This window comes from Diceros bicornis, chromosome 8 (genome assembly GCF_020826845.1).
Source record: "Diceros bicornis minor isolate mBicDic1 chromosome 8, mDicBic1.mat.cur, whole genome shotgun sequence".
In the NCBI taxonomy this organism is placed as follows: Eukaryota; Metazoa; Chordata; class Mammalia; order Perissodactyla; family Rhinocerotidae; genus Diceros; species Diceros bicornis.
Genome location: NC_080747.1, coordinates 34,267,322 through 34,290,288, shown reverse-complemented (window position 1 = coordinate 34,290,288; position 22,967 = coordinate 34,267,322). Strand labels below are relative to the sequence as shown.

Sequence of the window (22,967 nt, the reverse complement as noted above, 5' to 3'; positions counted from 1 at the left end):
TATATTATTTAATGGATTTTATAACTTTTTAATATATCAACAAGCCTGAGTTGAATCCTTTTAAGAGACTTAATGAATGGAAATAGTTAAATAAACTGAAGTCTCTTTTATGGTATTTAAGTTATATGTATATATATGTTGTGTGTGTGTTTACATTGTTATATGAACAACTGATATGATAGCAGCATTTGAAGATCAACCAGTCTAGCATTACAAAAGAATAAACTGGGTTTTATAATTGAAAGTGCTCCCCTCACACACAGAAATGTTGATATATGATAGCATTTTTTGTTTTATGATGTTAATATATAAAATACTATGAGAAATACTGATCTTTGGGTTCCCCCCCAAATGAATTAGATTACAGAAAACTGTCTGAGGTTGGGAAACAAATTTACAGTCAAATATTGATGAGCGATGCTCATGAGAACACTGGTGTCTCCAATCACTAGAAATAAAATTAAATAACTAAAAAAACCAGGCCAAAGCCTCCCAGCCCCAAAACGAGCAAATAAATGGACATATTTTATTAAACCTCAGATACCATAAACTTTAAGTTGTATTATTTTAGGTACTACTAAGAAAAAACCCACACTGTCTGTTAATATGACACACTATTGATTATAAGACATATCCTGATTTAGAAGTGTTCAAATGTGGAAAGTGTGCCACTTGGAATCAATGAAATAAGATAGTTCATGCAGTCCTTTAGACATAATTTATAATGCAAAGGAGGCAAAATCCTCAAGCACTACTTCACTAAGGATTATTTTCTAGCACACCACATTCCAGTAATATTTTACTTACACATGACTGATGGAGAACCTCCACTTCCTAGATTTCTCACATTTCTGAATGCATTTCTATACGGCTTACCATTCAAATACTGAACTCCTAGATGATCCAATTTATATTCCCTTAAACTGATGCTTTAAAGGCTACATACTGTTGTTACTGTAGCCACAATCACTATTTGCTGCATTTACCATGTGTCAGCACTGTTGGGGCACTTGACATGGATTATCTCCCTTAATCCTCAGAACAAGCTTATAAGGTATTTACCAAATCGATTCCGTTTATACAGGGGAGGAAACTGAGGCCCAGGAGGCTAAGTGACTTACCCAGGGTCACACTGCTAGTAGGTAGGAGAGGGGGGAACCCCACCCTGTGCTGGTAACCTCTATGCTCCATCATCTGGGCTTGGAGTCACCACACCTCCAAGTTGTCCCCAGGTATTTAAAGGTTTTGATTAATAAGAAGAGAAGAAACCTGATAGTGCCAAGTTCATTGCAGAAATGATTCAAACTGCCTTTTCCATTTCCTTTCCTTTTCATTCTTTCTAGCTCATTCTTTCCATTCTACTTCTTATCCATTTATTCTGCAAAAGACGAGAACTCTCTGGAATCTCTCAGGACAGGAGGCAATTTAGCTAAGTCTCCCCTTCCCAGGATGGCTTCCCAGACTGCCCCCAGCCATCACCCCGTCTCGAGGCTTTCGGTCCAGTGCAGGTTCTGAGGGGCAGGGGCCCAGCACGGTATCTGGCACAGAGCAGATATGTAGTCCATGGTAGGTAAACAAATGTTATTGCATTGTTAATGGAGTTTATACTCTCAAGTGAAATCTCCAAAGCCAGTCTAATTCACTTGTGTCTGGATACTCCATCCTGAAGGCTTGTTCCTTTTGTACTCACATCATTACTTCAAAGGAAATGAGTTCAAAACTGGCAGTTTTAACCAGTCCTGATAAACTCAGAGATTTGTCTGAAACAAACCCACCTTGATGGAAAATGCACTTTCTGACCCATACCTTCCTTTGGTTACAGATGAACAGAGGAGACCTCTTCCCTTCTCCAGTTGGTAACACTGTCTCAAGAATGAAAACAAGTAAATAAAAACAGATCCCTGGGCATGAATGAATGAGAGCACAGAAAGGTTCCAGGGGCCTAAGCCAGGAGCTGGCTTCCCCTTGACTGAGAACGCCATCCAAACTGGCTCTAGTAGCAGACTTAGCCCTGAGGCCACGGGTGGGAGGTGGCAGTTTCCTGGCTTGAGAGGGACACGGTCTTGCCACAAAATCTACCTGGCATCTGGCTATTCATTTTTAACAAGAACCTTTTGGTGGACTGGCCCAGAGAGCGACACTGGAGAATGAACTGGAAATATGAAACAGGAGAGCAAGGGCTGGCCTGAGACCTAGGGTTTGGGTGGTCCTGTTTCTAGGACACATGAGCTATGAGAACTTGGACTGATCATTTAACCTCTACAGGTTGGAAGATGTGATGTCCAGGGTCCTTTCCCGAGCTACTATTCTGTGACTCTGAGCAATTCCCTGCCTCTAGTCTTGAGTAACTTATCTGGACACGAGCCTGGAAAATCAGACTATTCATGTCTTGGCACCATGACCCGGGTGCCACGTATGCCAAGCACGTGTTTCCCCTTTCACTTTTATACCTCCAAATATCTATTTACACTGGACGGAAGAGGATCTTCCTGGAGAATCAGCCTCTCCATTCCTTAAACTTCTTCTTTTTGCCTTAAACTTTTCAAACCAACAATGTAAGGCTCTGATCCAGGTAAGATGGGCTGGGTTTCATCTTTTATAGTCCGTGATGTGTGCTTTCTTGAAGTCTGTAAATGCTCTGTACCTTAATATCTTTAATGACTTTTAAGAGCATTAAATCTAACACTCTTACAACTACTTCTAGATGGAGAAAAACAGTTTCTAAAGAAACGTCTGTTGACATTTGACATCTAAAAGGAATTTGCAGTTGGTCTCAGTTGTAAGGAAAACAGCACCTACTCAAATGCCTTCACCCTGCTCTCACTGCAAAATGAAATGTTTCAAGAAAGATCTGATTGTCTGTTTTCCTGGATCAGAAAACACTAGTAAAGTACTGAATTTTCAAGGGGAAGGCCTAGAGCTTTATGAAGGTGGAAAAAACTGACCTACTTTGTTACTTAGTTTCAGAAAAGCAGATGAAGTAGTTTAGACACTCTAATAGCTGAGTTTGGCCCTTGGTCAACGAGAGACAATTGCCACGAACCTGGTGGGAAGGTGCTGGCCAGCAGGGAGGGCGTGCACACATCGTTCAGGATGAGTTGGCAAGAGGAAGCTGATTAACAGTCATGGAAAGGAGCGACAGGTCAATGGGTGGGAGACCTGGGGGTCTAGGCGGCAGAGGGAAGCCAGAATTGGGAAAAAGTGAATAATAGGAGAAGCGAAATGAGCTGCAGGAAGAATCATGTGAGCATCTGCAAGGGCAATCGTCTTCTGGAAAAAGCTGTTCACATCTGCTTGCTTCTTAGAGAATTACAACTGGAACGACTGACAAGCTGAGTTGGAGGACGATGAGGAATTCATCTCATTTGTTTGAAATTCACATCTGTTCAAGATGGTAATTTTGACGATCTTATTTTAACGCAAAAAGCTTTATACCTGTCGCCTTTTTGGGCTTCTGAAAAATACACTGTAATTTTCTTTCTCCTATTTGTTGTATGACACAATATGAAAAATAATTTAAGGGCACCTCTGTCTATGAGTCACTTTGAAATCATGCTAAGTGCCTACATAAATGAATTCTCACAAAACCCATCAGATGCATATACTATTATTATCCTTATTTTAAATATAAACTGAGCCGCAGACAGTTTAACTTGCTCAGGTGGGGTTTGATCTTGGATGTAGTGCATGAAGTACTTTAGGTATTGTAGGAAAGGGTCATTTTTGGTACCACCAAGGAAAGAAAAAATTCAAATATAACTGACAGTGGAAAACACTAGAATAGCTTTGAAGGAGACACAAAACATCTTTCTGTAGGTCACTAAACAAGATAAATTAGTCCTCAGATTAGAAGACTTTCCACTTTCTTTTCCAATCCTGAATTCTAGGAGTCTGTATCTGTGCTATGACATGATTTTCTTACAGAGCCAATATTTTAAAATGCAAAAAAAAAAAAAAAAAATGTTGGTTTCCACTGGGAAATATCCCAAGGATAACTGGGAGGGGCCTCTGCTTGGAGTGTACAGCTTCTAGTCACCTTCATCCCCTCTCAGCCCTGTGATCCCCTCTTGGGATCCTCCTGTGGTTTCCTCATCACTGTCCATGCCTTTCTTTGCTTCTGCTATTCCCAACATGTAGAATAGCCTGCTTCCCTTTTCTATTCCAATGCAAATTCCCACACTTAAGGTCAAGTTTCAAAATCCACATCCCACACAAAATCCCAGCCTGTAATCATTTTACCTATTGTTTGCAATCTTATATCCCTCTAGTCTTCTGCCTCTATTATCTAGAACTTAAATATTGCTTTAGGCCGGCCCCGTGGCGGTTAAGTGCATGCGCTCCGCTACTGGCGGCCTGGGTTCAGATCCCGGGCGCGCACCGACGCACTGCTTCTCCAGCCACGCTGAGGCCGCGTCCCACATGCAGCAGCTAGAAGGATGTGCAGCTACGACATACAACTATCTACTGGGGCTTTGGGGGAAAAAAAGGAGGAGGATTGCCAATAGATGTTAGCTCAGAGCTGGTCTTCCTCAGCAAAAAGAGGAGGATTAGCACGGATGTTAGCTCAGGGCTGATCTTCCTCACAAAAAAAAATATATATATATATATATAGCTTTATATACGTTTTAGTTGCTTTATGAAAATTGCTTTCCCAGCAAGTTTACGAGTTTCTTCTTCTATTTGAAACACAGGGCAGAGCAGGTCCTTAATTCACGCTTGTCAGTTAACAGGCAACCATAGGCAAGGTAATTGTTATCAGTCTCATTACCTTAGAGATGATTCAACTGAGGATGATCTGGTATCAGCTGATATAGTCAGAGTATTAAAAAAATAATAAGTCTATCTTAATTTAGGATCTGTTTCTAAAGTAAGAGTCCATGGTCCCAAGAGTTTCAAATGAGAAAGGTGAGGTACAAGAAAATAGATGATATAACGTCACACAAAAGTGGTCGTGCCGGCCCAAAAGGCTGACACTCCAACCTCGGCCCATCCCCCACTGGAGTCTCGTGGCCACACTGCTCTGCTGCTTTGCCTTGCAGTCTGCATTAACACTCCTGCCTACTGCTCCCATGCCCTTTGAACAGTTCCAGCTCACCCTGAAGGAACTGTGACATTTTAGTGGTGGGTGAGGCTACTCCTCTGTAAAGAGTGTATCTGTTGGGAATGCAGTTTTTGGAAGAAAGACACTATTTAACAAGAACACTATTCCTTTGACAGCCCCACAGAATGGGGCAAATGAATTAGAAACAGCAAACCAGGTCCAAGCTGGTATCAGGCCCTGGGAGGGAGGCTCTGAAGTGCAGCCCCTTGTTTTAAGCTGGTCACCACATTTTGCCACAACCAATTAATTCCATCATTTTATTAGGAACATACTGGCTGCACCACAGTCAAGAAATGCTTTTCTTGGAATATGGAGAAGGAAGTAAAATGAGGAGCAGGTTTATTGGAGAAGAGATTCTTTTAAAATGACTCTTGGGATGATGTGTTCTGAATGGAAAACTTTTGGTGTCATAAGTTGTAAGCCAGTATGAAAAATGTTTTAGTAATGAGCCAAAATTTCGTGCAGTACAGCTAACAACTTGGCTTATAGTCTAATAGATTATACAGGTAGTTATCCACCCAGAAAATAATGTAACAGCCCCTGCCATAGTTAATTCAAAACCATAAAGTACTAGAGACAGGGTAAAATAAATGCTACGACCTATTCAGAACCACTAGGGTTTACTCTAGAAATTACTCTAGAAATGAACTAGAAATTACTCCAAACTGGGCAGTTTTCCCAAGGAAGAGCCACATAGCGGAAGACACTCCCAGGCTTCTCAATGAGCTTGGACCTGCATCCCAAGGATGCCCAGGACCAGGCTGGTTTCTGTGAAGAAAGTCCACAAGGCCACCTTTTGTTTGGGGGTTCCCTTGTTACACTATATAAACTTCTGAAATAACGTGAGTTCTTTCAGATCATCTAATTTTGCTTCTCTTAGAACAAGACATTTTGGGGGATATGTAATCAATGTGAAATCTTTCAATCTACCTTCTCTTTGCCTTTAGGGAGTTGAGCAATACAACTACTATTAGGTGGAAAATGCCTGGCATTAAAAGAGAATAGGCAGGGGGAGGGCAAAAGGGGTAGAAGGGCCCGTGTGCATGGTGATGGATGGCAACTAGACTTTGGGTGGTGAACATGATGTAGTCTACACAGAAATGGAAATATAATGATGTACACCTTTATATAATATTATAAACCAATGTTACCTCAAAAAAAAAAAAAAGAGACTAGGCTATTTTCTTTTTAACTTGCTCATTGTAAAAATAAGAAAATTAGTACTTATTGAGAATGAGTATATTTTTAAGGGAGGTTTTACTGCTCTGTAAAACAAAAAAACCCCTTTTCCTGTGTTTTAGGAGTCCTGTACTTAATGCTCTAGGTCTCCATGCAGGATGGGTAAAGCTTTTTTTCCCCAAAGGGTTAAAAGCTTAGAATAAGAGAGATTAAATAGGTGGTTTAGGAAGTTTAGGCCTTATACCATCTGGTCTCTTCACTTATTCCTTTAACTTCTGTCAGGAATAAAATGTATTCAGCCAAAGGCAGGCTTTACTACAAATTCAAACAACAAAATGCTCAGAGGGCAGAACTGGTGAGAGGTAGAGAGTAGATGCATGCTGGATAGCAGAGCCTTTAGGATTTGTTCTTATAATTAATCTGCTGGGCCTGAGTTAGCCCTGTGTTCCTCTACGTAGCAAGTGTTGTGGGACAAACGTGGCACCTACACTGTGGCTTTTCCAAAGCACAGTGAGAAAGAGCTGTGCTCGACACTATGTGCAAAGGGCCTGTGACCCGATAGAGAAACCAAATTGCGGACTGGAAAGCTGTTTACAAAGGGAACTTAGAAAATTCTCATCATTAAGCGTGGCAAAAGAGAAATAAAAACAGAATTACTAACTGCCCCAGAACAGCAATTCCACCACTCTAATCTCTAATTAATTTGGGGAACTTCTAATTTAAATTTAAGAGCATAAGTTCATGTTGACTCTACCAGTAAAGTTCCCAGGCTACTAGCAGACCTCAATATTCCATCTCACAATAATTTGTAAGAACTCTTCAGAGACGGTAACATTTATGCAAATAAAAGGTGAAATTAAATTCCAGGCTGAGAGACTCAGCATTTGCCTGGATCACAAAGCTTTGCTCCTGGAGGCCAGCAAGCATGTTCACTTGGTGAGGAAATGATTTTGGTCTATTCCAATTGGAATCTCTTTCATAGGGCTTAAGCACTGTGGGAAGAATTACATCCTCTCAACTCCTCTGAGAAAACATGTTTTATTCCTCAAAAGACAAATCCCAGAGATAAGAAAAAGAATATCCAGCCCGCTGGATGGGTTGAGCGAGCTGGGTCATCTAACTCAGCCCTGGAGCTAGCAGACAAGTTTTCCTCTGCACCAAACTTTTCTAGGCGCTGGGGGAAAAAGCTTGACAGTTTTCTCCATCCTTTAGAATTCCAACCCAAATGCTATAAATTAAAACTGTAGAAATCAGCCTCTGGTGAAGACAAATGAGGCTGAACAGAGCCCAGCCCGCACCCTGAAAGCTGGTCTGCATCTACGGTAGTGAAAGTTTGGGTTTGATCAGCAAAACCAGCATGAGGCTTTCTGGTGTGAGACCTAAGAAAGCGCCATCTGGATCCTGATGATGTATTATACTCCAAAGCAGCAAATACGATGTTACTTTGAATTCTTTTTTTTTGCTGTTCTTGAATTACCCTACGTTTTTCAGCTTGACCATTCAATAGTGTTTCCAATTACTCTGAATTTAAGAGGGCTAAGCTAATTAAAAATCAGTTTTATTTTAAATAAGTTTTTGTTTTTTTAACTAATAAGAAAGATACCCTTTTATACATATTGTCAAGGATGGAAAGTCAGGTTCTGATAGCATCAGTTATTTTCAAATTGTATTAACAAGCCTGATGGGGTCCTGAACAAACAGAAAAAAAGCTATTTTAGAAATTTATTTTTCTATAACACTAGACACCAATAATGTGAAGACAAGAAAAAGTTTTTCTTATTCATAATTTATATTACACCATCTATTATACCCACTGTTAGGGTTGAATTGTATCCCTCTACCCCAAATTCATACATTGAAATTGTAACCCCTAGTACCTCAGAATGTGACCTTATTTGGAAATAGGGTTGTTGCAGATGTAATTAGTTAAGATGAGGGCCCCTAATCTGTGTGACTAGTGTCCTTATCAAAAGGGGAGATTTGGACAGACAAGCACACAGGCAGAGCGCCATGTGAAGATGAAGGCAGAGATCAGGATGATTGGCCTACAAGCCAAGGAACGCCCAAGATTGCCAGCAACCACCAGAAGCCAGCAGAGAGGCATGGAAGCCTCACAGCCAACAGAAGGAACCAATTCTGCCAACACCTTGATTTTGGACTTATTGCCAGCAGGACTGTGAGACAATTAATTCTGTTGTTTAAGCCACTCAGTTTGTGGTACTTTGTCATGGCAGCCCTAGCAAACTAACACACCCACATAAAAAGAAATGATCGCTACCAAGACCTACTTATTTTTTAAAACACATTATTTCACAACGGAATTATCCCAAAAATGAAAAAGAAGTTTGGTTCTTACTGTCAGTTCTTGGGGAACAGAATTTGGCTTCTTTATGTTGATTTCAATGCTATTGTTGTCTTGTTTCAGCTCCACTGGGGACTCATGCACTCTGGCCACACCTTCGAACATCTGGGATTTGGTTAATGAGGGGGCCAGTGCCACTGTGGGACACTCTCTTTCCTTCTCCTCCTCATCGCCATGAACCGTTTCTCCATTCATGCTGACTTTCCCATCTACCTATAAAAACCAGAATGAACAAAACACAGGCTATTCCCCAATGAAAGACTATAACAAAATAACACGTTCAGAATCACCTTAAAACATTATCATTTAATGATCATAGTCCAACAAAGAATAAGGTCTCTCATATGCTTCAACTGGTTTTAGAAATCAGGGATCCTATAAAAGCCATCTTTCAGGGCCTCTTTGAAAGGTCATTGGCCTTCTTATCTAAAGCCACTTCAGTTAAGATTACATTTCATGTTCCCTTTACTTAGCGTGTGCTTTTATTTTAAAGTATAGACAATCAAGGAATCTTACGTATAAATACATGCCACATATTTGGGTTCCAGTAATTTTTCTTTTAAGTTCTGACTGCTATCCCACAATTTAAAGGGTTTTTTCCTGGTTAGCATATAAATCAGGTGGAACCCATTTCAGATCGGGTATATTTTACAGGTTATCCTGTGGTGGTAGGTGGCGATGGGTACTTGTTTTGACATTATCCTGGAGGGCAGGGAACCTGATGCCATGCTGTGTTACAGTAAATCCCTATTCCTAGTTAATTTTATAATCTCAATTTTTTCAAGAAAAAAAGGCCATGCATGCACATTAAAATATTTTTGTTTTGCACCCATGTCTAGGGAAGCCAGTGGAGCAAGAAAGGAGAAGCAGAGAGAGCAGAAAGAGGCATCTAGAAATCTCCATCTTGAAGTCTGAGGCAATATGTAGAAGGGTTATGAGAGGAAGCTCTGCGGTTAGACGGCCTAAGATTGAATCCTGGCTCTACCACTTAACAGCCACGTAATCTTCAACCTCAGCTTCTTCAGCTGCAAAATTTATAATAATAGTATCTCCCTGATAATGTTGTTATGGCGATTTTATGGATTAATATATGTACAGAGTTTAGAAGAGTATCTGGCATATTTTAAGTACATAAAAACTAGCTATTATTATTACCAGGCCTTCTAAAATCTTTCAAAAAGAATAACGGAAGGCCAAATATTAGTTATAGTTTATTTGCCTTAAGCCAGTGGCTTGCATACTCTATTGTCTGTGATCGGTAAGAAAGAAACTTAAATCACAACTGAGCATACATATAAATAGAACAGAAACAGGAGTTTCGCAAAATGCTGTTTTTGTTTATGTGTGATGTGCTAGACTTTTTTTTTTTATTGTATTCTATTCTACTTCATTTTTTTATTAAATGCTGATTCCAAACCACCAAACTGATTTCACAACCTAGCAACAGGTGGCAACTCTCAGTTTAGAAAACATTGCCTTAAACTATTTCACTTGATCTTCCTTTACTCTTAATTCTGTTGCAATGGGAAACTAAGGTGTATTCCCTGCCTCCTGTGCCCCACTGCCCTCCCCACAAGAACACACACACACACACACACACACACACATACACACACCTTTACCTTCTGTCCTGGCATTATCTGGTAACAACTGTTCCAATTACATACTACCTTTGACCACAAGTGGGTCTGCCCACTCAGTGGTGGGGCTGTGAATAGGGCTGATAGCCATCAAGGCCTATGATGAGTCAGGGCTCATTAGTGGTCAAGAGTGAGCCCCAGCTCTAAAGGGACCTCTACTCAGGTTCCTCAATCCATCCCTCCGTGAATGCTCTTCCTGAGGCCTCTACACCATCTTGCCACAATGGTAAGGGACTGGGTTTTCTCAGGGCCAGAGTCTTGCCATGAAATCATCTACCCTAATTCTTCTGTTTAAAGGATCACACTGCTGTTTATATAAAGGAGGGGAAGTGGACATCTAGATTATCTGATCAGATGCCTTGGATACCAAGCTAAATAATTGTATTCCCTACCCCTGTTCTGGGCCACCTCAACAACAAACCTTCCTTCATGGAATGTCACAGACAGTTCATCAGAGTAGGCTGCAGGTGAAGGGGGGCGGCTGTGGTACTTAGGTGGGTGATTGAGCATGTGTGGGCATGTGCATATCTGTGTGTAGGTGAGCCTGCATGAGGAGTAGCTCATCTTCTCAGGAAAAATTCAGTAAACTCTTGCTGAGAGCCTACTTTGTGCCAGATACCTACATCAGGAGGAACCTGTGAACAACAAAGACATAGCCCCTGCCCTTCAAGGGCAAACATCTCAATTCAACCCAGATGAGACAGCCAGGATATTTTTCTTTTGTTCTATCAAAGCCTAAGGCACAGATTTTTCAGCTATATTCAGAGCTATTTAAGCAGAAGTCAGAAAGTGTGGTTTGGTTCCCTCTGAAATTCAATAGGAAGATACATCATATTGCTCAGTTAGTGTTGTTATTCAAACTTTCTTTACAGTCATATGTCCACGTATCCTAGCGACGAATTCTACCTCTGTTTTCCGTTAGGAACCCATGTGGTGTGCAGGGACAATGAGAACTGATTTTTCTTTGTAAGTCAACAGAGCTTAAGACAAAGGACAAGAGCCTCCTCATGATGTGAGACAATACTGGAATATGAGAAAGTGAAAAGATATTTAGTTGTCATAGGTTCTTTGGTCCTGCAACATTATTTTACACATTGATTGGTAAAAAAGAAAAAAAACCTAGTTTTTTTTCACCTAAAAATATATAAAAAATCTGTTTCATCTGAGGACCAAGTACCTCCCATGTTCCCATGGGTTCCTTGCATTATTTTTTTTTTTCAATTGTAGCATCTTTTTGGATATAATGTCAATTTCTACCTAAGAGAGAGGTAGCTGTGTATACTTCTATTTAAACCAAAGGCAATTAAAATTTTGTTTTGAGAAGTTTGCAGTACCCCCAACTTCACAATTGTAAATGTTAACACATTTTGCTTTTGTTTGATAAAAATAATTGCATTTTCTTGAGTCAAGATGTTTCTTTCCATTGACTACCTGGTGTTCAGTTTTGGCTCTACTCTTGAGGAACTCATCCTACCTTAAAGGTCTTCAGAACCTCTTGAGAGTTTTTGGGCTGAGAGTAAGGCTTGGGTGTCAGCATAGGCACTGCTTTGGGAGTTACAGTTTTGCTTGGAGACGCACTGCCTACCGACATGCTGGTATCCAGAACGCTGGTACGAGCGATGGTGGTCTCCACAGTGGCAGTGAATTTGGGTGGAGGCAGTGACTGTTGCCGCAGGTATTTCATGGGGTTGGGGTCGTCCAGGAAGGAGGATAAGTTCGGGTCTGTTGAATGGCTTCTTTCCAGAATTTTTGGCATCTCCAAGCGTTCAAGAACAGCCTCGCTGATGGTGAACCTCTCAATGTACTGTTGAAGGATCCCCTCTGCCTCCTCCTGAGACCGTGCATTCTTGTATGCCTCGTGCAACTCCCTCTCTCTCCGCTCTCTAAAGGATGGGCAGGGGGGGAAGCAATAACAAAGTCAACAATCACAAAAACTGCAAAGAAGATTTTGGGAGGAACCAAGGTAGAGCTGAAGGGACAGCACGAGGAGTGTATAATATTGGTGTCAGAGCCTTTGTAATAACCAACAACTTTTAGAAAAAGCACATCTACAACAACAACAGAAAGAACTCACTTTTCTTGAACAATTTCTCTGTAGGTTTTGATACTTTTCCTTCGTTCCCTTGTCCCATCCTCTCCAGCCAGTAATTTCTCCATTTTTTTCCTTTCTTCCTCTTTCTTGATTAAGTCCTGAGAAGCACTTCTTCTACGGCTCTTCCAACGAGCCAGGTCCTGTAGGGTGGGGAAGGGAGACAGAACATTCTTCTTCAGGCTTACACATAATTCTATCTCTACTCCTTAGAGTTTAGTAAGCACTGGTGATAGGCCAGGCATAGGCTAGGGCATTTCCACACAATCCAATATAAGCCTGGTTGGAACAGGAATGCCTCAAAAGGCATATCTAAGCCTTCAGATATGTCTACATTATCCATAGAAGGCCAGCACATTTATTTAAACATGGCAATGTGAAATTTGCAATCATATTCCATGTTACCAAATTTTTCTTTCTTTCTTTCCTTTTTTGAGGAAGATTGGCCCTGAGCTAACATCTGTTGCCAGTCTTCCTCCTTTTTTCCTTTTCTCCCTGCAAAGCCCCAGTAGATAGTTGTATGTCACAGTTGTACATCCTTCTAGTTGCTCTATGTGGGACGCCACCTCAGCATGGCTTGATGAGCAGTGAGTATGTCCGTACCCAGTATCCAAACCGACAAACCCTGGGCCGCAGAAGCAGAATGCACCAACTTAACTGCTATGCCACCGGGCCGGCCCCATGTTACCAAATTTTAAAGTATTGCCTCACAGGGTATTTCAAGAAACTTCATTTCTTGCTATTTATAACCTCTGCATTGTGAACGAAACTGCTGACAATAGACGGAATTAACCAAAGATCTACACAATTTCCACAGAGAAGGAAGCAGAGGCAGAAAAACATTGGCTTTGGGGTCTTACAGAACCGCTGATTCCATATGGATTAATTCATCTGATCCTTACAACAACCTCCCCACAAATCCTACAGGCAGTTATAGCATAATGATGAAGAGTTAGAATTCAGGTAAGATGGGTGGGATTGCAGCTGTGGGAAGTAATCCTAGCTCTCTTTCACACTTTGGAAACTCAGGCATGTTTCTTAGCCTTTCTGTACATCAGTCTCCTCATCTCTATAATAAGGATGATAATAACACCTACTCTTACAAGCCTGGTGTGAGAGTTGAATGAGATAGTGCATATGAGGTGCCAGGCACAGAGAAGTGTTCGATGTATTGTAGACATAATTATTACTACATTTTATCAACTTAGGAGAAGTTAACTTTTTTGACTAATGGTAGAGTCAAGTTCGCAATAGCTCCCTCCGAGTGCCTTGTGAGCATTTAATAAAATAATCCACTCTCCCTCCTCGCATCCCCACCTTCAAGCTCTTCTTCTGCCCTGGCTCTCTGCTCTCAGCACACAATCTCAAGGCCCTCCTCAGGCTGTGCGCTTTTCTTTCCTGGTTCTACTCCTGGCTCTTGTACTCACGAGCTGTGTGGCTTTGGGTAAGTTACTTAGCTGTTCTGGGACTCATAAGTGGAAGGGAGGATAATAATAGTCGCTAGCTCACTGAGTTACTAAGAGGATTAAATGAATTATTACATGCAAAGCACTTAGTTGCTGGGACTGGTATGCTTTCAATGTTGGCAATTATCATTGTCATCATCATTGTTATCAATTTCAAATATATAATCTCAAAAGACAGTGCATCCTCAATTCTACATCCCATGCCTCTTTCCCACTCCCCTCTCCTTTGTGGCCAGCCTTCTAGCAAGGGTATTTGCTGATTACGAGTCTGTGTCATTCACTCCTCACCCTTCATGTTGCTATTACACTTCCTTTAATTCCCAGGTATACTGTGTCACCGTTTGAAATTCTCTAGGGGCTCCCTTCCCCTGCACGGCTTTCAAGTCCAAGCCTACCTACACCGCCTGATTTTCTGCTCCAAAGGGCCTCTAACCCATCATGCTGGGCAGCCTCCCCGCTACCCGTGGCCTTGGCCCACACTCACATCCTGCCATTTGTCGTCCTCTTCCCGCAGCTGGTTATTTATCAGCTGCAGCTGCTCCTGGCGGGCCCTGCTGTGCGGCTGCACCGCGGCCTCCTCTTCACTCCGCATGTCAAACATACTCGTGCTCCTGAGTGTGGAGAGAGCAGAAACAAAAATGGACCAGGATCAGCGCCCGTCGTGTCTCTGCGTGTTCTGGGCGTTCTGCCGCGTGGGGGCGCTACCGCGTTGGGAAAACTGCCCCTTTTCCTCAGCAGCTTAAGACAGCAGCGCGACTTCCAGTCTGTTCTGACCCCTCAGTGCAGCGGGCATGCTGGCACCCCCACCTCTTCTCCTTTTGCCGCAAAAGCCAAAATGTGACCATCTTTGTCTTCAGTGGTGCTGCATCAGGTCAATATAATTTTATAGGTAGGTGCCAAAATACCTTTAAAGAAGAGCTAGAAAAAGGTATTTGAAGTTCTGGGCTCCTCTCATTTGGAAATGTATCAGAAAATAACATGAAGAGAATAACAAGGTGTAACTTAGGGAGAATTTGTGGGGAAGTAAGCTGGTGTTTCATAAAGTGAAATTTGTTACAGTAAATGCTTCTTTGTGTAAAGAGCTGGCTTAAGTGCTTTCTACATTAACTGAGGCAATTTCTCCATTTTCAAAAAAATATACAGCCTCAAGTTTAAGACATCCAACTTTTCATATCGTATTTTTTAAATTTTGGATGCATCCAACAGCTATGCATTAGTGATGCATATATTTGATGTGGTTATTTCTATTTCTTGTAAAACTGCCTGTAAATTGATAGTGTGTTGATGGCATCTTGGAATCAACAAAATAAGGTATTTTATAGTAAGAGTAAGGAATTATATATATGTATATATAGTATCCTAATAGTCTGTCAGGATTCTTCTGAACTTACTCTTTTAAAAGAAAAATAGCGAAAACAATTTTTTAAACCCTTAGGCTGTACATATGACTGATATATTCTATAGAAGCTTATTAAATGTTGTGCAAGACCACAGGGCCTTTTCTGTGATGCTTACATAGACCTTTGTTACAGCAAAAGCTGAAGCGGCAAAATGAAAACCAAAGCAAAATCCTCCCATTTTTTCTCTCAAAGAAATGATGAGCTCTGGGACTAAGTGGGTTCTACAGTCCAAGAATCAAGAAATGGAGGGCCCTTTAAAGCTCACTGCTAACCTCTAAGAACAGAAGACTGTGATAGTCCATTTTTGAAGCCAGCTTAACACAAAGGAAAAGAAAAGCCATGCACTTAGACACCAACTAATTCCAGACATCCTCAGTGATGTCCAAAATAGTTATCCCCACGGCCAGACAATGAACAGTGGCAGCATCATTGGGTACCAGTGGGCTCCTCAGCAGGCAGCTCTCTGGAAGGGGAAGACGACCCCAAAGCAATGGCTACCCACCCTCATTCTAAGCCGCTCAAAACGAATCTGCATGGATGTATGGGTGTCTCTTCCCTCCCTCTAGATGTTGGACAATTTAAGTCTGAGCTAAGAAACTAAAACTGAAGACTGTATTTAAAATCTGTCTTCCTCGAGTATTCTAATGCATAGAAGGACTTTTACCTGAAGCTTCTATTAGCATGGATATGACAAACCACCGCGTGGAGCTGCCTCCACATACTCAGTGGATAGTGTTGATCGTGGCAGCTGTGCCTTTCAGAAAGATAAACTGTAGTCCTCAAAAGGGAGGAAGGGCTGTGATTTTTCACTTATTTTATACTATTTATTAACGTGTTTTTAAGAAGGATTTAGGAATTTGCAGAGTTAGAAAAGTCTAACTCATGTTCTTTAAACTTCATGGATCAAAATTCACTTAAGTAGGCTTTCCTGAAAGAGACTGAAATTCATCTCATTCCTCCTCTCAGAGTTTAAAAAAAAGAATCTTACCTTTAAATATATTCAATTCAGTCAGTTCCTCTTTTAAGGCAATTTAGAGTCTTTGCGAAGATCTTAGAAGATATAAACCCCCCCGAGCTGGGACTCTCTTGTAATCTACTAAGTAGTTACAGATTGTGGGAGAGAAAGAAGGCCCCTTCCTTTGACTTTGCCATCTATAATTTCTAAAGGGCAGAATTTTGGTGTAGGCCACAATGGGTGGCCCAGACTTCTTCTGGGACCCCAGGAAGAAAATGGCAGCCTTCTCCAGGATGTTTCCACCATGAAGTTCTAACTACCTCAGCCCAAATGTGGCCAAAAGCTGGTTAGTGAAATAAAAAGAGAAACTTTTGTGTAATTGTTATACAAAAAAACTGCACATAACTAATGTATACAATTGGTGAGTTTGGATCCTTGTATACATTCGTATTACCGTCATTACGATCAAGGTAATAAACATATCCATCATCTCAAAAAAAAAAAAAAAAAAGGAAAGAAACTCTTGTTTGCCCTCTCGTATACCAGGAAGTACTATTTTTTCCTGGAATTTTTTTTTTTCTTTTTAAAGAAATACCATCAAACTGGCCAAAATAGAAATAACAGAACTATGAGCAATATCTTTATGCCATTTCAAAAAAAGGAACTAAGCAAGTTGAGAATTGATAATACTAGACAGAAAATGGCCTGAGTCACCACTCAGAAAATATTCCCTAATTCAGAGGTTGGACTCAGCCTCCAAAATGGAGAAGTGCGTGTGTAGGGATGGGGTGGGGGATCCTGGAGAAGCCCAGGTTCCAGAATATTCTTATGAATTGCACTCAATTTGTGCTTCTAAAATAAGCCCATGCCCTTGGGCTGTTGGGTCAAGGGTCCGTGGTTGCAGAGCCCAGGAGCATCTCTTGGTGGTGGGTTGGCATTTTTGAGGGCCAGGATTTAATTACCTCAAGGGGAGCCTGGAAATTGTTTCTGGGCCAAGTCTAAGGTAAGGGAATGAAGAATAAAATGGCCTATGGCTCTCACACTGTACAGGCTCCGTTGCTAGGGAAAGTGTTGGGAGAGGAGGAGTGTGGAAGCGAAGAAAAGGCTAAGAAGGTGAAACTAAATCTACGGAAACATTCTTGGCTTGCCAGCAGGCGGAAATTTCTGTTGGCCTCTGTGGTAGGTCTGCCCCTGACCTGCATTTTCCTTAAAGGGCACATCTTTTTTTCATTGAGTTGTATTTTAAGAATGTGTCAATTACGAATAAATAGAGCCTGTCCTGATAATTGCTTTTAAAGATTTTGAAAAAGGGAGATCGTGGAGGAATAAACTAAACATTTTATAAATTTCTATTTAAAAAATAAACTCCCAATACAAACTTTTCACTGTGTTCCTCACATGGTTTCATGTAAATTGTGTCTACGCCAAGCAGAAATTGGGTGCTTTGAATATTCCTAGATAAGACCTCTGGAGAGGAAGCTCCTTTTACTCTTCTTAGTCCGTGAAGCTGCTTTTCATAAATTTGGAAAAGGAGAGAAGGGAGCCCTCACCCTCACCCCCCTCTTTAAAAAAATCATTAACTTTTTCTGTGGGTAACCTTTCACATTCAGGTACAGGCAAAATTCGAAAGCTCTTTTCCTTCACCTTTCAGGGTTTCCCAGAGATCTATCTTAGGCAAATTGCACATGGCTTTGCATTGTTGGAGAATAAATCCATTCCATCAAAATGTTTTTGCTAACCAAATCAAAGTAGTGTTTTGCCCATCAATCTTACATAATCCTCCTTTCAGTGAATGTTAAATATTGCCACTGCAGATTTTAAAAGTAATAACCAGGGCTCAATTTTATAGACAACTTAACTCCATGCAGTCAGTCAAGCTCAGGCTGAATTTGGTTTTGAGACATGAATGTTCTGTATGTCAGGCCACAATGCAATCATAGATCGCACATCAGAAACTGATATCCTTGGAGCTAGAGTCAGAGCGCTTAGAGCTAAGAGTACAAACCGAACTGACATCTTAAACACAAACATGGTAAAAGCGCAATTCAAAAACAGTAAATTTTTGGCTTAATCTCATTGTCATTGGTGGAAATGATATTTGTGTGTTCTATACCATTGTTTAGACTCCTTATTGTGTGACTAGAAACTATGGCTCAGAACAAGAAGATGGGGAGAAAGAATGCTGGTGTTCACTCTTCTGATGGCCCAGGCTCCCACAAGGCCATAAAATGCCTCTTGCAGAGGAGAGACATCAAGCTTAGCAGGCTACTGATGTTGGAATTAAATATTATCACGTCTTTAGAAACACAAATTACTTGTGGGGGAAGGGTAAAAGGGGTAAAGGGGCACACGTGTACGGTGATGGATGGCAACTAGACTTTCGGTGGTGAACACTATGCAGTCTATACAGAAGTCAAAATATAATGCCGTACACCTGAAATTTATATAATATTATAAACCAATGTGACCTTGATAAAAAAAAAAAAGACTTGTAAAAAAAACCCAAATTACTCAAATCTGAGAAAGCTAGCATTCTGCAAAGAAAACTTTTGCCTTGGATGTCAGTTTCAGAAGGCTCTGCATATGGGAAATCCATTTTTGAAATGGAGTTAATGTGGTTACAAATGGGGAAGTGTGGCTTCTTCTCAAATTTGGATGTGAGGCAGGAGATGGATAATGAATCTCTGCAAGGACTGGAAACCAAGTAGCAGGGATAGGAAGCCCCAGTCATGTTTTACATCTTGACCCCTTGCTATGTATGCCATGGAGCTTGAACGAAACACCAACATTTTGGTCTCAAGCATCCCACAGTTTATATTACTCCAACCTGGGAGGAACTTGGGCATCTGGATCTATAATTAGTGGTTTAGGATTTATTTTCTTAGTTTAAAAAAAGGTGGCTATGAGAATGACTGCTTCATTGTTAACTCCAAGCCCTAACGTATCAAGAATTAAATGCAAAAGGCAGAATACCCTTTTAATAATTCCACAGTTCACAAGGGGTACCAACGTCCAAACTGTAACAAGAACAACTTGAACATGCCCCGTCTATGAAAAGCAAATGTTAAGTTTTCAGCAGCAGCTGCATGTTAGAAGCATGCTTAAGGTGCCTTTTCATTCATCTCTCCCACACAGAACATATGTTCTGCATTCCAACTACAAGTGTTTTTCTGAGGCTGCACAAGTCAGTTAGCTATTCAGTTCCCAGTTGCATCAGTTGCATTTCAATTAGTGGTTAAGTACTGGAAGCATGCAGTTTAGGCTAATAATTAATGTATTCCTACGAATACGAGACAACTTACTCTGCGTCATCAGACACAGGAGTTCTCAGACCGTATCTATAAGACCAAATACAAAATTAGAAAATTGGTGGGACAGAAGGTTAACACTGTAACCAAGCTGGAAATAAAAACTACCAGTGAAATGTACGTCTGCCAAACCTTTTTTTGCCAATCATACTGGAAGAGAAGTGTCATTATGCAATTAGCAATATTCATTGACTGCTGAAAATGAAAGAAAAGTCTTGACATTTCTAAAGAATGCAAAATTTGTATTAAAACCCAGAGGAGAAATAAAAACAATCCCCATGCTACCCACCAAGAAAGAATCTGTTCAATATAAACACAAAAAGGCTTAGGTGCAACCCACAATGTTTAGAGAAGGCAGCTGAAAAAAAACAAACCTGTATTATGGTCGTTCACAAACAGTTAAACTGTTCATGCCTTGATGTTCAGCAGTAATGGGCTGTAAGGGATACCCAGCATAGAAGCACACGCTTACTGACCCTGTCTCTGATGTGTTAATGCATTTGCACAAATGACATCAAAGAGCGTTTCTGCAGTTTTCCAAAAGCAAACCAGAACTCCAACCAGAACCCCAATCAGTGCCTTCCGCATGCATTTGACAAAAACCACAATTCCTAGAAAACTGGCAGCCTTAATCAAAACCAGACTTGGGTGATACTCCATAACCTGGAAAACCAAAAATTTTTACAGTCTTTTATATTCTTTGACTATTTAGATCTACAGAGTTGTACCCTCTGTGATATAGGCATTTTAAGTTTTAATATGTCTGATAAAGCAAAGAAAAAGGTCAAATTAGGAAAAAAAATTAGACGATTACAAGGGCATATTTTAAGCACATTTTTAAAAAGCAGCTCCCACAAATAACTGTCTCCTCAGCAAAGGGGAATTTTCAGAGAAGGTTCTTACCTATGCCCTGAAAGGCTGTTCATTTCTGCACTCTGATGGTAGACAAAGAATTATTTGCATACACAAAAAATGTCCTGCTTTCAGTTTCCAATAAATTAAACTTTGGGGTTTTCAGCAAACATTACCTAGTCTCATGTTCAGTTTCATAACAGTTTATAGAGAAAAGAATAATTTCTAAAGATCTCTTCCTATAATCTTAGAGAAAACACTCCCAAAACCCATGGATGTACATAAGCATACACCCTTCTCTCTCATGCTTTTACATTCCAGAACAGTCTGCATTCATTAATAATTATTCTCATTCACAGTGAAGGCAACCATGCCAGTGCAAAACCCAAAGTCTCTGATGAAATGGCCAAAAAGCAAGACAAGGGAAAAGGGTTTGTGGATGTTTCTCTTCTGGCAGTAAGACTCGTTTCCTGTTTCTCCAGGGGATGGTTTCAGGAGGTACTAAAGTTTAATCTAATACATTCTATTTCCAAAAACCCCACTACAATGAAGCAGATGGCCCGTGGATTCCTCCACATCAAGAAAGAGTGCATGAGCAGTGTTAATTCTGAAGACTGGATAAATGTTTCCCAGTTAATCAATAGGCCTACTGGAATAGACTTATACAAATATAGTGTTTTCTAAATTATCTGTGGAGCAAAGCAGTTATTCCTAATTGATGGTTAATCTAGACATAACTATTAATAGTCAGCACTTGTTTTTGTGTCCCTTTAACATTTTTGTTAATGTTTTATTAAAGTATAACATACACACAGAAAGAGCATGTACAACATCCATATATCTCCATGAATTTCACGAACCAAACACCCACAGATCAGTGTTGAGGGTTTTGCGCTATATAAATGGGCCCATACGGTATGTACTCTTTTGAGCTGGTCTTCTTTAGCACATTTTGTTGTGGTTCAGCTATGTGGTTGCATGTAGGATATATCTGAATTTAAATTGCTTCTACACAAAATACTTAAGGTATTTCATGGACATCTGTGCCAACAAATATAAATTTACACTAAAATGTAAGCTCCATGAGGGCAGAAATTTTTCTTTTTGGGTTCCCTGAATAGTGACCAGACAAGGCCCTCAATAAGTATTTACTGAATACTTATTGGATGCTCTGGAAATTGAAAAGAAAAGAATAGCACAGGGGCCGGCCCGGTGGCGCAAGCGGTTAAGTGCGTGCACTCCACTGCGGCGGCCAGGGGTTGGCCAGTTTGGATCCCGGGCACGCACCGATGCACCGCTTGGCAAGCCATGCTGTGGCGGCGTCCCATATAAAGTAGAGGAAGATGGGCCCGGATGTGAGCCCAGGGCCAGTCTTCCTCAGCAAAAAGAGGAGGATTGGCAGATGTTAGTGCAGGGCTGATCTTCCTTACAAAAAAAAAAAAAAAAAAGAAAAAAGAATAGCACAGTCTCTGAAGATAACCTTCATTTATCCCTTTACTATATACTTAAGGATTTAAGGAATTTCCTCTCAGACTAATTTATTAACTTAAAGAGGGCACCAATTTAAGCAGAACTGCCTTGACTGTTAAGGACAAGATAATTAGAGCTTGGCCTTCAAATGGCTTTCCTGGTTGTCTTATGGGAAATCAAAAAAGTAAAGATAAGTTAAAAAATCACTAATAAAAAGATTTTTTAATGCAAAGTAGTTGAGTCAATAGGCTATGAGGTACAAAATTGGCCAGACAAATCACAGTTGGTATAGCAGCCTACAAAAAAAAGGCAATTAACGAAGTTTAATTGTGATGGTAGGGGTATTTAGAAAGATAAAGGGAATATTCTGTGCACCTACTGATTGCATTTATATAACTTTCAGCACTAAATAAAGCACTTCAGGATCAATAATAAGCTGGTTATCTATTTCCATATTGTGCACTAGCATAAGCTTCCTTTGAAGTGAGAGGGAAAAATGGGTTTACTGCTCATTTAAGATTATCTCCCGGCACCTAGCAGAGTTTTACACATAGTAATTACTCAATAAATATCTGTTGAAAGGAAAAATAAATTCCCAATGTGTGTGCTTGCTCAGTCACACAATTGTGTCATATAGGTAATCTGACCCTATCTCCTTATGCTCAAACTAGCCATTCATTCCCATTTGAATATAAGGAGGACTCTTTGTGAATCACAAATAGAGGACAGAGAGAAGTCACAGGGAATTCATCAGACTTCCAGTTTCCTCTCACAATTTGCATAGGCAACGCGCTGGAGTGGGACGGTGGCTTTCCACTCAGACAGAGCTGGGTTTGAATCTCGGATCTATAATTACTAGCTGTGTGGACATAGGCCTCAGCTTCCTAACTGCAAAATACAGATGAAAATTCTTACTCTGAAAGTTTGTGTGAGGAGTATGTAAATAGAAAAGCACCTAGAATGTATCTAGTAGACAGCCTATAGGACTCATTTCCTTTTTTCCTTTCATTTTAACTTGCTTTACAGTAGCCCACTGATCCAGGGCCATGCACCACATCAGGGCATCTGGAGAGGGAGTGACTGTGGTGGACCAGGAAGACCAGTCAGTCCTCTGTCACTAACCAGCCGGGATCCAGGTGTGATAC

At 40.7% G+C, this 22,967-nt stretch overlaps 1 protein-coding gene across 12 annotated transcripts in view; it reads right to left on the bottom strand.

The window, feature by feature from the left end:
• The window catches only part of LIMCH1 (LIM and calponin homology domains 1), a 325,835-nt gene that overhangs the window by 40,707 nt on the left and 262,161 nt on the right, over positions 1–22,967 (bottom strand). For 8 of the 12 annotated variants that reach the window (XM_058546972.1, XM_058546963.1, XM_058546967.1 and 5 more), the window contains 5 exons: positions 19,495–19,530; positions 14,322–14,448; positions 12,357–12,514; positions 11,757–12,165; positions 8,637–8,855 (listed from right to left, as the gene is read on the bottom strand). In XM_058546972.1, the coding sequence (XP_058402955.1) occupies positions 8,637–8,855; positions 11,757–12,165; positions 12,357–12,514; positions 14,322–14,448; positions 19,495–19,530 (949 nt within the window). The remainder of the gene's footprint in view (positions 1–8,636; positions 8,856–11,756; positions 12,166–12,356; positions 12,515–14,321; positions 14,449–19,494; positions 19,531–22,967) is intronic. The other 4 variants (XM_058546961.1, XM_058546966.1, XM_058546965.1 and 1 more) reach the window with 1 other exon arrangement.